This window comes from Geotrypetes seraphini, chromosome 9, assembly GCF_902459505.1.
Source record: "Geotrypetes seraphini chromosome 9, aGeoSer1.1, whole genome shotgun sequence".
Taxonomy (NCBI): Eukaryota; Metazoa; Chordata; class Amphibia; order Gymnophiona; family Dermophiidae; genus Geotrypetes; species Geotrypetes seraphini.
In genome coordinates, this window is record NC_047092.1 from 180,829,958 (window position 1) to 180,846,832 (window position 16,875).

The following is a 16,875-nucleotide window of genomic DNA, read 5'->3' on the forward strand; positions in this document are numbered from 1 at the left end:
CAGCACTGCAGCAAACAGCTGAATACTAAATTAAATACAATACATTTGCTTTAAACACCAATAATATTAGGCAATCTGAGTTGAATAAGTGGTCTTGTACAGTGAATGGATTAAAATTCTCTATTTCTTAGTACTTAATACTTCTTTTTATCAACAGGAGTCACAAAAATCCAGTTTAAATTCTGAAACATACTTTAAAAATTCTTATCACTTTCCTTTGAAAGCTCATTAAATCACGAGAACCAGCAGGTATCAGATAAGCTTTTGACCCACAACTCACACAAACAGCTGCATCCTCTTTCACAGCCTTCTCTTTACACACCTCAACTCAACAGCCCACATAAGCAGGTTTAATTTGCAGCATTTTTTATGAACATTATTTCAAAAATATTCACTCCTTCTACATACACACAAACTCCAGAGCTGACATACACATTTTCACTCACCCCCACACCATTTCCTCACTAATTCCTTGTACTATCTTAAATTCTCTGCTCTCTTCTAGCTCATAGTAAAGGTTATGGGGCTTTTAATGAGACAGCTGCTATTAAGTCCAGCTTAGAGAGTTGCACGGGGACAGAAATCCCACCCATCCCCACCCGTCCCCGTCAGGATCCTCCTTGTAACCACCCATCCCCACAAGGAATTACCTCCATCCCCGCCCTTCCCCATAAAAAGCAGCAATTACTTCTGACAGGATCATCAATTTCAGTTTCTTTTGTGTTTCCGCTGCTGTTTTCCTTGTGGAATCTCTTTGGTGGAACCCTTTTTTTGTTTTCTGTTCAGGTAATTAACTTATAAACCCCCTCTTTTACTAAGGCTGACGTGTCCATTATATTATATGGACGAAACCTGCTTCCAAAGCCTTCCATCCCCGTGGGCCAGAGGGGGGGGGGGGTCCCCGTGGGAGTCCCGGGGGTTAGGGGGGGATTCCTGCGGGACACCTGCGGGACCCGTGGGATTCACGCGATCCCCGTTCCTGTGCAGACCTCTAGTCTAGCTTCCCCCAAGCTTCCTGTCTCTTTCAGACTCTCTGTCTCTTATCTTTTTGATCTCCCTGCAGCTCCCTGGTTCTGTGCATGGGCCCAGCCTCTGAGCAGCTCTCAGCATTTCCCTTCTGCCTCTCCCCTGTAAGTGCTTCAAATTTATTATTTTTTTCTTCCTTTAACACATATTATTGCTCTTGTTGGGGAAGTTGGGAAAGGAATATGATCGTGGGGGTGGGTGGGGGGTTTAAGAAGGGTTCAGCACTTTCCAGATTTTTTTGGGGGGGGTCTGGCTTTGAATATTTAGATCTAAGTTAGCCGGCAATGATCAGCACTTAAAAACCGCTGACTGCCACCAGCTGAATATTGACTGTTCTAAGAATAGAAATTGAAGCAGGCATGGGTTGTGCAGACAGTTTTCATGGGGAAATATATTGGCTAATGCAAGATAAGGCAGAGTGAACTCTGCTAGGGATATGTTGTCCTTTTATAAGAACAAAGAAATAACAGCATTTGTTTCATTCTGAATTTCTCATCCCCCCCCACCTCCCGAAGGAGGTGATTTTGTTTCCATCATTTGGGCATATGCTAAAACCTGTTATCACATGTTAAAATGACATAAGGAAAACAAAACAAGATTTTTGCATGCACAGGCCTAAACTCTGCAGATAATGATGTCTCTTCATGACGTTTTGGATAATGTATTGGTGACCTGGTGTAAATGACATGTTACCCTCCTAATTACAGCAATCCACAAAGCTTCATAAACTGGTTGAGTCCCACAATAACATCATGACTACTGTGTGTAGGAAGAACGAAGGTGAGTTCCACCAGGTTGTTCCTGTCTTATTTCAAAGCTTGACAAGTAAGGTTGAAACTCTCTAGATGCTTCTAGACACCCTGTTTCCCCGAAAATAAGCCCTAGCATTGTAGGGTCATGAAATGGTTAACTGTTGTTTAAAATATTGCTCTGGCCTACATAGCTGAAAACAGTGTACAATCTACTGACCTCATCTGCCTAAAATGTATGTCCCTACCTTACCACATTGTAAGCCCTTCTGTACATGTAACATTTAGAACTGTAAGATTTAGATAAGCAGAGAAATGAGCTAGTTTCCTATAGGACTATAAGTTGTAGCCCTGAACCTATCATAAGTGCTGGCTTAGGACCAATAATAATTGTAGAAAAGTTGTAGAAGTAACAAATGAAAATTGTAGTTTTTGCATATATTAGTTTGCGTATGCTTAGTGAAAAGGGCATAAAAGTCCGTGCATTTCCTGATTCTAACACTGTAGTAAGCAGGCTGTTAACTGCACTAGAGTCCGGCATGCTGTAATAAATCTCTTGTACTTTCTTCACACCTCTGACTTTGTGTGTCCAAGTGACCTTTCAGAATGATTTTTAAAGATGCTCCCAATATAAGCCCTACCCCAAAAATAAGCCCTAGTTAAGATCGACCCCCGAAGCCCCCCCTCCAGAATGTCCCCGACACTCCCTGACTCCATCCTTGACATTAGTGCTGCCTGATTTGCTGAAAAAAATCCCTGCTGCTTTAGGAGGCCTCGGAGCGGAGGCATGTCAGTCTCACGGTGGGAGGGTCGGTGGGGGTTCTGCTGCACAGGGGGGATGGGAGGGAGGGATAGAAAGATGCTGCACAAGGGGATGGGTCAGAGAGGAGGAAAAATGCTGTACATAGGGGAGGGGGAGGAAAGAGGAAGAATTGGAGTGGAGGAGAGGAAGGGAGAGATAATTGTGCACCTAAATTTCAACATCCATATTTAGAATCTGGGGTTAATGCCATCCACAGAGTACTTGCACCTAACCCCCTCTTTTACTAAGGTGCGCTACCCGCGCACTAATAGATTTCGCGTGCGCTAAATGCTAACACGTCCATAGACTAACATGCTCGCATTAGCGTTTAGCGTGCACTAATCAGTTGACGCACTTTAGTAAAAGAGGATGTAAATGACAGCGATGGACCCGTAACTTATAGTATCCTAAAAGTTTGCTGCATAAATGTCACTCTCACCCATGTGTCGAGTACACCTAACCGGTATAATACATGCTAAGTAAGATATGCGCACTAATTTTGGAATTTATGTGCCATACGTATGCATGTATATAGTGTGTACTGTATTCCTTATGTTTAAATCTTTTTTTATTGTTGAACAATCAACACGCAATATAGCAGAAGCCGTCCAATAAAAGGTTAATCAAATAGAACATTTTCATTTTCTCCCCTCCCCCCTTCGCCCCTATTTTGCGGCGAAAAGAAAATGGTTGTTATTGATGACATCTAATAAGCACATATCCAGCAAAGAGAATTATAAAAGTAGAATATAGAATCTGGCAAAACAAACGGGCAGTTTGGATAGGCAACAAAAGGTCATCAAACGTTATCATGACAGAACCTCCCCTCCCCCGCTGTCCCTACATCTATCTTATTCCCCCACCCACATGCCCCACTCATAGAATGGTTTACTGAACCTGGGGGACATATCTCAAGGAGTCAACATAGCCTCATGTCTTTGGTCATGTTTCAGTCACTGGAAATTATACCCCCGACTTTTTCAAAGGGTGGAGCAAAAATTAATTTTGTCCGCATTTCAATTACAGGTTGCAGCAAGCTGGAATCACGCCTATTGGTCCCAGGTGACATCCTTGTTTTGACAGGAAATGTTCTCATGCCTTGTGATGCCATTCTGCTCCATGGAGGCTGCATAGTCAACGAAAGCATGCTGACTGGTAGGAACTGGGTCTTAGCCCTGAACAAATGCAAGAAGCTCATTCCTTGAAGAACACCAATATTTAACTGTTCTAAGTACAAATGAAAGGGTTACTTTTGGGCTCAAGACTCGAGAAGGGCAGTTCTATTGCCGGGCGACAGCATTTGTGAACGTTTTGTGCACGTTTAGGGTTACCAGATGTCCGGATGAGAGCAGGCAGCAGGGGGCAGGGCTGGTGTGGGGCTAGGCAGGATTGGGGCGGGGCTAGGGCATAATGGGGTGGGTAGGGCTGGGGGGGGGCAGATCTAGGTGGTCCAGATTTTAATAAAATCTGGCAACTCTATGCAAGTATGACTATAGGATACTAGTACTTTTGGGTCAGATTCTGTAAAGAGCGCCCAAATAGGCAGCCGCCTACAAAAACAACACCAGATGCTTGTCAATCACGCATAGCTGGCATTTAAAAAATCACATATAATCAAAACAACTGACCCTAAGAGTATTCTATCTGAAGAGGGTGATCAAAAAAACTTCTATAAAAGCTCAGAGATATGGAACTCTGGAGGGAAGGCTGGAAAACCTCCCTGTGTAAAGAGTTCACCTTCCAGTCATTGCTACTATATACGTTTTTTGATCCCGCTCATAGACTAGGATTTTTTCATAAAATTTGAAGAACTTTTACACAATTTCAAAATATGATGGTAGTTTTCCTTTCTTCTTATGTCAATCATGCGAAAAGTCACTGCATAAATAGATTAGAAATGCGTTCACTTAGCTTGCAAAAACAAGGTTAATGGGTTCCCTCCAGAGTTCCATATCTCTGAGTTTTTATAGAAGTGTTTTTGATCACCCTCTTCAGATAGAATACTCTTAGGGTCAGTTGTTTTGATTATATAACAAGCTTTTTCTGACCTTGGTTTTTCTCAGTATATTTCCCTGATATTTCTTAAGGATATTTAAAAAATCACGGCTAATGGCACCTACCACAAAATGTAGGCTGCTCAGGGCATGTGGCCACCATATATGCACAGATAGCGAAGTCTGTTCATATTTATGGACTTTTATAGATATGCAGATCTCAAGTTTATTAAAAACTTGATTGAACGCTTATCATATTCTAAGCGTTTTACAGAGATAAAAAGTGGGGGAACGAACATTATTTAAATTAACATGACATGAATAAACACAATAGGAGCGGAAGGAGGGGATAGGATTTTGAAAGCAGAAGAAAATAGTAAAAAAAAAAGAAGATAATGATTGTTGCCTATATTTGTTAATTTTATGGAATTTTATGAATGTTTTTGATATTGGAAACCACCTAGATTTTAGGCAGTATACAAATGTGTTAAATAAATATTAGATGGGGAAGGGGGGGCTAGCAAGCAGTTAGGGCACTAACCCAGGTTGTTTGCGCCTTTCTAAGTGTAATGCCCTAACACAGCCTGAAACGCCCCACCCACCCCCGCGTTACGTTGCAGTGCGATGCAAAATATGCAACTGCACGGAAAGCGGCTCATTGCTTTGTAAATGGTATTTTGCCCGCAAAATCACCCCGTTAAAAGTTGTGCAATCGCTTTCAGGCGAGAGCATTCCGGTCACGAAGACCCCGTTGCCCTGTGCGGATAGCGCCATGCCCTGGAAGAAACACAGCGAGGAGGATTACCGAAGACACGTTCTCTACTGCGGAACCGAGATCATCCAGACCAAGCCATCGGCCCATGGCCCAGTGAAAGCTGTTGTATTGCGAACAGGTTCAGTCAAGTTATTTGTCTTTATTTTTTTTAATCCTGATGTGAATTAGCACTCAAGGGGAGAAAGATCAATGAGTTCCATGTTTTTTGGTTAGTCATGTCTGACTAGCCGAGATTCTTAATTCTTCCTATCAAAATTGGACACTGTGGCTTTGGGGCCTAGGTTGACCCTTTAATGCCCTTGGCACCCTGACTTGATATCTGAAATTAAAGCCTATTGCCCAAAAGGAATTTCATTTTTCCCTTCCCAGATATTGTCTTCCAAATCGTGTAGTGAATTTTGGTGAGGCTATTCTGCAAGCTTCATCATAGTACTCAAGAATACAGACCACTTTTCATGCTTATTTCCACATTAGGTTTCCCACACGATGTCTGCCAAGGTAGGGCTCGTTGTTCTTAGTTTTCTTATATGATCAAACCAAAATTTGCTTGGCATCTACCTAATAAACCTTCCTGTGATTTTACTAAAATGGTTAAGGGGCTGGAGGAGTTGCCGTACAGTGAGAGATTAGAGAAACTGGGCCTCTTCTCCCTTGAAAAGAGGAGACTGAGAGGGGACATGATCGAAACATTCAAGATAATGACGGGAATAGACTTAGTAGATAAAAACAGGTTGTTCGCCCTCTGCAAGGTATAGAGAACGAGAGGGCACTCTCTAAAGTTGAAAGGGGAAAGATTCCGTACAAATGTAAGGAAGTTCTTCTTCACCCAGAGAGTGGTGGAAAACTGGAACACTCTTCCGGAGTCTGTTATAGGGGAAAACACCCTCCAGGGATTCAAGACAAAGTAGATAAAGACAGGTTGTTCACCCTCTCCAAGGTAGGGAGAACGAGAGGGCACTCTCTAAAGTTGAAAGGGGATAGATTCCGGACAAACGTAAGGAAGTTCTTCTTCACCCAGAGAGTGGTGGAGAGCTGGAACGCTCTTCCGGAGTCTGTTATAGGGGAAAACACCCTCCAGGGATTCAAGACAAAGTTGGACAAGTTCCTGCTAAACTGGAACGTACGCAGGTGAGGCTGGACTCATTTAGAGCACTGGTCTTTGACCTGGGGGCCGCCGCGTGAGCGGACTGCTGGGCAGGATGGACCACAGGTGTGACCCAGCAGCGGCAATTCTTATGTTCGTAATCAAATACTCAGCACTGGATCCATATAATCACCAAATTATATCGATTCAAAAAATGACATCGCAGTGCCATCTAAACAAAATTGTGTAAAATGCTCAGACCCACAACCTTTGTGCTATAATAAAGAAAATAATCAGAGGTTGCTATAGTGTGGACCATCATAGCACTCTTCTGGTCCCAGCACACAAACTTGGTATACCAAACTCTTATTTTAAATATCTACTTAACTGTTTAGTGGGGCAAATCTCTTACCCCCTCTTCTAGGAAACTGCGCTAGCAGTTTCTAGCGTGGGGAGTTGCGCTGAATGGCCCGCGCTGCTCCCGATGCTCATAGGAACTTTGTGAGCATCGAGAGCAGCGCGGCTCCCTGCACTAGAAACTGCTAGCGCAGTTTCGTAGAAGAGAGGGGTTAGTTTTCTTAACCATAATTTTTTCCTCATAGGGGGCCCGACAGGTCATTTACTGGAAGCTTCTCTTCACCCTGCCAAACAACTCCGAAAACAGTAGCTAACCGAAGAAATAAAATCAAATCCAAGAATGACAAACATAACCCCCGTTTTACTAGACTGCGATAGCGGTGACTAGCTCAGGAAGCCGCGCTGAATGCTCCACGCTGCTCCCGAAGCTCATAGAGTTCCTATGAGTGTCGGGAGCAGCGTGGAGTATTCAGCGTGGCTCCCTGCGCTAATAACCGCTATCATGGTTGGGGGGCGACGACAATTTTCTGGGTATTCAAGTTACAGGATCGATGAATACGGACACTTTAATGGCCTCACGCTAGTTTCATTTCAATTTTTGCCACAGTCATTCAAAACGGTGGGGTTTTTTTTCCGGATCATTTTAAACTAATATATCGATAGTTTATCTATTAAATGCTTTTCTGAGCAGACTGGATGGGCCGTTTTAGTCTTCACCAACTGTCTTTACACTGTTGCCTATTTGTCATGCAGGTTTCAACACCGCCAAAGGGGATCTGGTGAGATCCATCCTCTACCCCAAGCCCATGAATTTTAGGCTCTACAGAGACGCTCTGAGGTTCCTCATGTGCCTAATAGGGGCTGCTGCAATTGGAATGATTTACGGAGTGTGCGTCTTTGCACTTTCTGGGGTATGTGGCTTATTTGCTGCATGTAAATGCAGAAAGTGATTTTTCTATCGTCTACAGCAGCGTATTTTCAAAGGATCATGATGTAGCCCGGGATCTCAAAGTCCCTCCTTGAGGACCGCCATCCAGTCAGGTTTTCAGGATTTCCCCAATGAATCTGCATTGAAAGCAGTGCATGCACATAGATCTCATGCATATTCGTTGGGGAAATCCTGAAAACCCGACTGGATTCGGCCCTCCAGGAGGGACTCTGAGACCCCTGATGTAGCCTGTCTTCCTTCGAAACCTTCTTATGTTACGTCTGCTGGAAAAATGCCAGAGCTTCTGCACCAGGCCTGGAGAGTAATAGAATTTCTTTTCATTTCTTTTTTATTTAAGTATTTATATACCACTTATAGCTTAAGTGGTTTATATTCAGGTACTCAAGCATTTTTCCCTGTCTATCTAATATACCTGAGGGCAATGGGGGATTTAGTGACTTGCCTAGGGTCACAAGGAGCAGCATGGGATTTGAACCCACAACCTCAGGGTGCACAGACTTCCTCCCTGCCCGACAAGAGCAGAAAGTGTGGGAGGGGGAGACTAGGGCAGGGCTGGGGGCGGGAGGGTGGGATTAGGGCGTTACAGGGCGGGGATGTGCGGAACTGGGCGGGCCTGGGGGGCGGGCACCTCTACTCATGCTAATCAATTTATGTCTCTGTTTAGTGTAAATCCTCTGTGGTAGTGAGCGCCTTAGAGCTATGCATAAGGCTTCTTTGCAAGCCCAGGCCTAAACCAGAAGTTACATCACAGTTACAGAGATTCAACGTAACAAGAAATGCTGATGTGTAGAATGGGAGAAATTCAGTAAATAGCACAAAAAAACCCCAAAGCCCTGATTCTATAAAGTCCGCCTAGAATGAGACGGTGACATTTTAATTGAGCAATAAGCTTAATAAGGGCTGATATCGGCACTTAACACCTCGCGATTGGCTTTAATTGGACTTAATTGAAAGTTAGGTGACTAACTCGAAAACCTAGATTCTATAAAAGTAGGCACCTAGCCCAGGGGCAGGCGATTCGGGTCCTCGAGAGCCGGAGCCAGGTCAGGTGTTCAGGATATCCACAATGAATATGTATGAGATGGATTTGCATGCACTGCCTCCTTGAGAGGCAAATCTATCTCATGCATATTTATTGTGGATATCCTGAAAGACCTGACCTGGCTCCGGCTCTCGAGGACCGGAATTGCCTACCCCTGGCCTAACCCAAAGCACCTATACTAAAAGTGGGCGTGGTTAGGGGGGGCAGATCATGGGCGTATTTTTGAGTTAGGCGCCCTCCTATATATCCTGTCTGTCTGACCAAATTAGATTGTAAACTCTTTTGAGCAGGGACCGTCTGTTGCATATTGAAAGTGCAGCGCTGTGTCTGCTTTTCAGCATTATAGAAATGATAAATAGTAGTAGTGGACCAAAGGCAGCTCTTGGGCATTCCTATGAATGACATGGACTGTTATAGAAAACACCAAATCTGTGCCTAAGGTAGACATGGGCATTTACACCAGGCTTTAGTTGGCAACGCCTAGATTTTAGCTGCAGAAACAGGCACTATGGGTAGTATATAAACCATACAATGATTCAAAATGTTGTGTGATCGTGGCACCGAGGTACCCCCCTCTTCAAACCCAGTATGCACCCAAAAAGAGGGAGAAAAAGCCTCAGACTAATGTAGCGGTATAGAACCAAAAGGTACAAATCGAAACTGCTTTTGATACTTTCACTGGCAAAAAAACCTCCCTCACAGAACAGCTCAGGTTTAGAAAAGGGCAAAGTCACCCGGAGCCACGATCAAGGACTTAGCTGACAAAAGATGACTTGAGCTCCAACGCTGTCACGTCTTCTCCAATCTTCCCAACAAGCGACCTTGTTTCACCAATGTTTGGCTCATCAGGGGAACAAACAATACAGCCTTGAAAAGTGCAGCCACGCTGAGACCACTTGTTGGGAAGATTGGAGAAGACGTGATAGCGTTGGAGCTCAAGTCGCCTTTTGCCAGCTAAGTCTTTGAACGTGCCTCCGGGTGACTTTGCCCTTGAAAAGGCTGTATTGTTTGTTCTCCTGATGAGCCAAACATTGGTGAAACAAGGTCGCTTATTGGGAAGATTGGAGAAGACGTGACAGCGTTGGAGCTCAAGTCGTCTTTTGTCAGCTACGTCCTTGAACGTGCCTCTGGGTGACTTTGCCCTTGAAAAGGCTGTATTGTTTGTTCTCCTGATGAGCCAAACATTGGTGAATCAAGGTCGCTTGTTGGGAAGATTGGAGAAGACGTGACAGCGTTGGAGCTCAAGTCGTCTTTTGTCAGCTAAGTCCTTGAACGTGCCTCCGGGTGACTTTGCCCTTTTCTAAACCTGAGCTGTTCTGTGAGGGAGTTTTTTTTGCCAGTGAAAGCATCAAAAGCAGTTTCGATTTGTACCTTTTGGTTCTATATCGCTACATTAGTCTGAGGCTTTTTCTCCCTCTTTTTGGGTGCATGCAGGGTTTGAAGAGGGGGGGGTACCTCGGTGCCACGATCACACAACATTTTGAATCATTGTATGGTTAATATACTACCCGTAGTGCCTGTTTCTGCAGCTAAAATCTAGGCTTTGCCAACTAAAACCTGGTATAAATGCCCATGTCTACCTTAATTAATTTTATGTTTTGGTATTCTTGATATAGCATTTTAATGAATTGAATATCAGTAATTGATTGCATTTACCCTACTTTGTATAGTTGTGTAAATCTTAAAATGTGCTAATGGGTTGCTCTATATTTATCAGGAATCTGCCGGTGAAGTGGTGAAGAAAGCTCTGGACGTCATCACTATTGCGGTGCCCCCGGCTTTGCCAGCTGCTTTGACAATAGGGATTATTTATGCCCAAAAAAGGCTGGAGAAAAAGTCCATTTTTTGTATCAGCCCCCAGCGAATCAACATGTGTGGGACATTAAATCTTATCTGCTTCGATAAAGTAAGTCTGCGTCTCTGTCTCTGCTTATTTACCTGGCGGTTGATCAGCTGCTTGAAATTCAACGTTGGTTTTCAAATTACAAGGACTTGAGGTTTTTCTGGATCCAAATGACTTGGGGGATATTTTTCAGTCCAACAATCAAGATTGATCTTGGGAGGAAAAATGTAAATTGGTAAAATAATGCTTGAGATAAAAAAAAAAAAAAAAGGAATTGATTATAAACCAAGAACGGGTGTCTATTTCCCTTCCAAAAAGGTTTGGACAATTTCCTGGAGGAAAAGTCCATAGTCTGCTATTGAGAAAGACATGGGGGGAAGCCACTGCGTGCCCTGGAATGTTGCTACATTTTGGGGATTCCGCATGGAATGTTGCACTCTTTGGGGTTCCGGAATCTTGCTTACTCTGAGATAATGGAATGATGCTACCCTTTGGGGATTCCGCATGGAATGTTGCACTCTTTGGGGTTCCGGAATCTTGCTTACTCTGAGATAATGGAATGTTGCTACTCTTTGGGGATTCCGCATGGAATGTTGCACTCTTTGGGGGTTCCGGAATCTTGCTTACTCTGAGATAATGGAATGTTGCTACTCTTTGGGGATTCCGCATGGAATGTTGCACTCTCTGGGGTTCCGGAATCTTGCTTACTCTGAGCTAATGGAATGTTGCTGCTCTTTGGGTTTTGGCCAGGTACTGAGAACATTGATGGACCATTGGTCTGACCCAGTAAGGCTATTCTTATGTTCTTATGGGGTGTTCCAAATGTAGCTTCTAATAATATCAAGGAGATCAATACTCAGACACATAGAGATTGGATAATTTAAAATGTCTAGCCAACATGGTTTCAGATAATATATAGGGTGCCCACAGAAACACTCCTTAATTTTAAATGGTTCCAAAATCAAAACTTATTGGAATATGTTTATAAATAAGATGACAGCAAATACAAGTCCTAAAAAGCACGGTTAGAAAGATCTTACACAATCGCTTGCACTTTCAATTTTATAAGCTGCAATTGATGCAGAGGTTACAACCTTCAGACAATGCAACGCGACAAAATGACCAAGTGTTCCTCAAGTGGCCCCTGAGATCACCGGACATTACTGTTTGTGACTTTTTCCTTTGGGAGTAAGTGAAAGACAGAGTGAACGAACCTCCATTACCCGTAACTATGGATGATCTGCTGAAGCTATAAACACGATCACGCCAGATATGCTTTGGAGAGTGTGGTCCGAGCTCGATTATCACATCGATGTTTGCCGAGTAATAATAATAATAATAATAATAACAGTTTATATACCGCAATACCGTTAAGTTCTATGCGGTTTACAATAGATTAAGCGAGGTACAAATTGATTGAATTTAAGAGGTGGGAAGAGGAGAGTTAATAGGACCGGAAATGCGTTGTTGAGGAGAAAGAGATTAATAGGACAGAGGAATCACTATGGAGGAGAAAGAAGATGAGTGGGTCAGTTGTCCAGATACGTTAGGAACAGTTGAGTTTTTAGACGTTTTCTGAATTTCTCATAAGTCTAGGTCTTTACCCCACAATGCTGCTTGATGTGAAAGAAGGTGTTCATGGTGTTTTTTCAGTTTACAACCTCTAACTGGGGGGGGAAACGAAGTAGGAATGAGAGCTTCTCTTGTGTCTGTTGGCAGAGAAGGAGAAAAGGTCAATTATGTATTTAGGGGCAAGTCCGTTTAGCGCTTTAAAGCAGAAGCAGGCGAATTTAAACTTTATGCGTGCTTCCATCGGTAACAGGTGGGGTAACAGATACCATATGAAACCTTATGAGTTGATGAAAGTGTAGCCTCAAAGGTGAAAGAATATGCCAATAAATTTTGGTTTTGTAACCATTTAAAATCAAGGTGTGTTTTTGTGGGCACCCTGTATTTTCTGCTGTATAATCAGGTCAGTCCATATAGTTCTTGAATTTGTTACAAATTAGAAATGATTTGCTTTCCGTGATCTAACCTAGACAGGTACCTTAACAGAAGATGGCTTGGATCTGTGGGGCATTATCCCATCTGAAGGAATCTGGTATGCGATTTTGATTTAATGATTAGTCTGTATGTATCTGATAAGCCAGATTTGATGCATTTAACACAACATTTGTTCTAAATCAGGTTCCAGCACGTTTACAAGTTCTCCTCCGGCAACGCCTTGCCTTGGGGCCCGCTGTTGGGAGCGATGGCCAGTTGTCATTCCCTGATTGTCCTTGATGGAAAAATCCAAGGCGATCCATTGGACCTGAAAATGTTTGAAGGCATTGACTGGGTAAAGAAACAGGTTTTTATACTAAGTCATGGGAAACTTCGTTTGAAATGCTTTCTCCGTTTCCTAAGTAGCAGTCCTGGAAGACGGAGACCCGAATACTGTCGTCGTTTCATCCTCTTGAAACGTGTTGCAACTATTATATTACAACCAAATATCAGTTCACTTCACTGAAAATTCTGCTCTGTTAAAGGCGAATGTTGTGCAAGGGTGAAATTGTGGAACTCACTAGTAGGGAAGATACAGAAATGTGTTGATAGAGGTACATTTCAGGAAAGTACTTAAAACGTTCATAAAACTTAAAAAGTTCATAAATATTTTTCTATAGGGTCTGATTTCTTTTGATTGCAGATTTTCTAAGGATCTAATCATTGATGTCCATTTGTATTAAATTTTATGTGTGTAATATTTTGTAAACCGTCTAGGTTTAAGGCGGGATAGAAATGTTTAAAATAAGTAAATTATAAAGTACACATGAATTTATATGTTTAGGTTCAAACAATTTTTATTGATGCAAACAACAAAACACAATAGCAAGGGACCCCGAAAGGCGCTCAATACAAAACAAATATGCATCAGATAAATAGTATAATATACAAGGACAAAACAAGAGGAATAGCAACCAAACTCCCCTCCCCCCTCTCACACGCCACTGAAAGCGTGCATGGGAAGGAGAGCGGAAAGGCACCCCGAGACCCTGGACTCTGATGAGCCCCGAGGATGCCACACCACTCCCCCCCCCCACACTGAATCCCCCATACCCCGTCCATAGCAAAATCCCAGAACCTACCCATACCCCTCAATCCCCCCCCAAACCCCCCCACCCACCCAAAGGTACTCCCCACCACTGAAAGCGTGCATGGGAAGGAGAGCGGAAAGGCACCCCGAGACCCTGGACTCTGATGAGCCCCGAGGATGCCACACCACTCCCCCCCCACTGAATCCCCCGTACCCCGTCCATAGCAAAATCCCAGACCCTACCCATACCCCTCAATCCCACCCCAACCCCCCCCCCCCACCCACCCAAAGATACTCCCCACCACTGAAAGCGTGCATGGGAAGGAGAGCGGAAAGGCACCCCGAGACCCTGGACTCTGATGAGCCCCGAGGATGCCACACCACTCCCCCCCCACTGAATCCCCCGTACCCCGTCCATAGCAAAATCCCAGAACCTACCCATACCCCTCAATCCCACCCCAAACCCCCCCCACCCACCCAAAGGTACTCCCCACCACTGAAAGCGTGCATGGGAAGGAGAGCGGAAAGGCACCCCGAGACCCTGGACTCTGATGAGCCCCGAGGATGCCACACCACTCCCCCCCCACTGAATCCCCCGTACCCCGTCCATAGCAAAATCCCAGAACCTACCCATACCCCTCAATCCCACCCCAAACCCCCCCCCACCCACCCAAAGATACTCCCCACCACTGAAAGCGTGCATGGGAAGGAGAGCGGAAAGGCACCCCGAGACCCTGGACTCTGATGAGCCCCGAGGATGCCACACCACTCCCCCCCACTGAATCCCCCGTACCCCGTCCATAGCAAAATCCCAGAACCTACCCATACCCCTCAATCCCATCCCAAACCCCCCACCCACCCAAAGGTACTCCCCACCAATACTCGCCAGTACTCTCCCAGCCCAACTATCTGGGCACCCACATTAGGACACCCATCTCAATACTGCACTATGTCCCTTTGGATGCAGATCTTGCAAATATGGCTCCCAAATATTCAGGAACAACAACTTACGCTTCCTGGCCCCTCCCACTTCTCGCGCCTCCCAGATGGCCAACTGATGCAACTGGTTCCGCCAATGCCAAAACGCCGGTGGGGAATTTATATGTTTATTTAAGATATGATATACCGCTCCTAAGCGGTTTACAATGTATCAAAGTAAAATGAAATTAGGTACTTGAGAAAAACGACTCTGTCTGTCCCGAAGGCTCAAAATCTAGCTAAAAGTACCTGATAAACTAAAAATATGAAATACATCAAATATCAAAGAAACAGAAAATAGAAATAATGAAAGAAGATAAAAAAATTAAAAAATAAAATAAAACAGCTTTAACGCTCTCTTTTACAAAGCCGCGCTAACGGCCCCGAAGCCCATAGAGATTTAAAGGGCTTCGGGGCTGTTGCCGCGCGGCTTTGTAAAAGAGGCCGTAAGAGGTAGAAAACATAAGAACATAAGAACATAAGAACTGCCATCTCCGGATCAGACCTTCGGTCCATCAAGTCCGGCGATCCGCACACGCGGAGGCCCTGCCAGGTGTACACCTGGCGTAATTTATAGTCCACCATATCTTTATATGCCTCTCTTAAGGAGATATGCATCTAGTTTGCTCTTGAAGCCTAGGACGGTCGATTCCGTCATAATCTCATCTGGGAGGGCATTCCAGATGTCAACCACTCTCTGAGTGAAGCAGAACTTCCTGACATTAGTCCTGAACCTGTCCCCCCTTAGCTTCATTACATGTCCTCTAGTCCGTGTCAAATTGGACAATGTAAATAATCTTCTCTGCTCTATTTTGTCGATTCCTTTCAGTATTTTGAAGGTCTCGATCATATCCCCACGCAGTCTCCTTTTCTCAAGGGAGAACAATCCTAGTGTTATAAGTCTGTCCTCGTATTCCAGTTTCTCCATACCCTTCACCAGTTTTGTTGCTCGTCTCTGCACCCTCTCCAGCAGTTTTATATCCTTCTTTAGGTAGGGAGACCAATGTTGGACACAGTATTCCAAGTGGGGTCTGACCATTGCCCTATAAAGCGGCATTATAACTTTCTCCGATCTACTCGAGATTCCTTTCTTTATCATGCCCAACATTCTATTTGCCTTCTTTGCCGCTGCCGCGCATTGTGCCGACGGCTTCAGGGTCCTATCTATCAGTACACCCAGGTCCTTTTCTTGTTCACTCTTCCCCAGAGTTGCACCTGACATTGTATACTCGTATTCCTTATTCTTATTGCCTAAATGCATTACCTTGCATTTCTCCACATTGAACTTCATCTGCCATTTCTCTGCCCATGTTTCCAACCGACACAAGTCGCTCTGGAGTTTCTCTCTATCCTCCTGCGATCTGATCGCCCGGCATAGTTTTGTATCGTCTGCAAACTTGATGATCTCACTGGATGTTCCTTCCTCCAGGTCATTGATATAAATATTAAAAAGGATCGGCCCAAGTACCGAGCCCTGGGGTACACCACTAGTCACTTTCTCCCAGTCGGAGAACTTCCCATTTATGCCCACTCTCTGCTTTCGGTTTGATAGTAAGTTCAGTCTGTAGAACCAGGTCAACCGGCCGCCACCAAAGAAGCAGGACCAGGAACCGCGCCAATGAAGACCACCATGACACCAGTCACCGGACAGGGAAGGCCTGGCACCGCCGACATCAGACCCCTGAAGAGAAGTCCAGTTTCCCTTCAGTTTTCCAAGAATACAGTGGCGTAGTAATGGGGGAGCGTGGGGGCGGACCACCCAGGACACTGTGTGGGAGCGCTGGCACCTCTCCGCCCCCCCAAACCATACTCGCCCCCCTCCCTTCCCACTCCATATCTCTTTATATCTTCACCAGCACGAGCAGCCTCCCTCTGAAATCACTTCTGGGTCGCGGGGCGAGGAAGTGACGTTGGAGGGAAAGCCAGCGCTGGCGCAAGCAGCAGACCAGCGAAGCTGCTTGCGCTGGTGAAGATTTAATGAGGTACGGGGTGGGAAGGGAAGGCGTGAGTGTGGCGTGGGGTCGTGCGGATGGAGCGTGGGCGGAGAGGAGGGAATGGGGGGAGCCACAGCTCCAGGTACCTCCTACCCTCGCTACACCACTGGCTGAATCCATTTGCCCATGTGCCCCCCAATTCTAAATATGGTGTTTTGCGTTGTATTCCCAAATTTGGGTGCACAACCAATTTGCGCATGGAACTTAAT

At 44.7% G+C, this 16,875-nt stretch overlaps 1 protein-coding gene across 3 annotated transcripts in view; it reads left to right on the top strand.

Moving 5' to 3' along the window:
* LOC117367014 (probable cation-transporting ATPase 13A4) overlaps nucleotides 1–16,875 on the top strand; it is a 92,964-nt gene that overhangs the window by 34,296 nt on the left and 41,793 nt on the right. For 2 of the 3 annotated variants that reach the window (XM_033959178.1, XM_033959177.1), the window contains 7 exons: nucleotides 1,734–1,806; nucleotides 3,604–3,732; nucleotides 5,294–5,464; nucleotides 7,541–7,698; nucleotides 10,496–10,684; nucleotides 12,661–12,722; nucleotides 12,809–12,959. In XM_033959178.1, the coding sequence (XP_033815069.1) occupies nucleotides 1,734–1,806; nucleotides 3,604–3,732; nucleotides 5,294–5,464; nucleotides 7,541–7,698; nucleotides 10,496–10,684; nucleotides 12,661–12,722; nucleotides 12,809–12,959 (933 nt within the window). Of the gene's footprint in view, nucleotides 1–1,063; nucleotides 1,131–1,733; nucleotides 1,807–3,603; nucleotides 3,733–5,293; nucleotides 5,465–7,540; nucleotides 7,699–10,495; nucleotides 10,685–12,660; nucleotides 12,723–12,808; nucleotides 12,960–16,875 lie in introns of all 3 variants that reach the window. The other variant, XM_033959179.1, reaches the window with a different exon arrangement.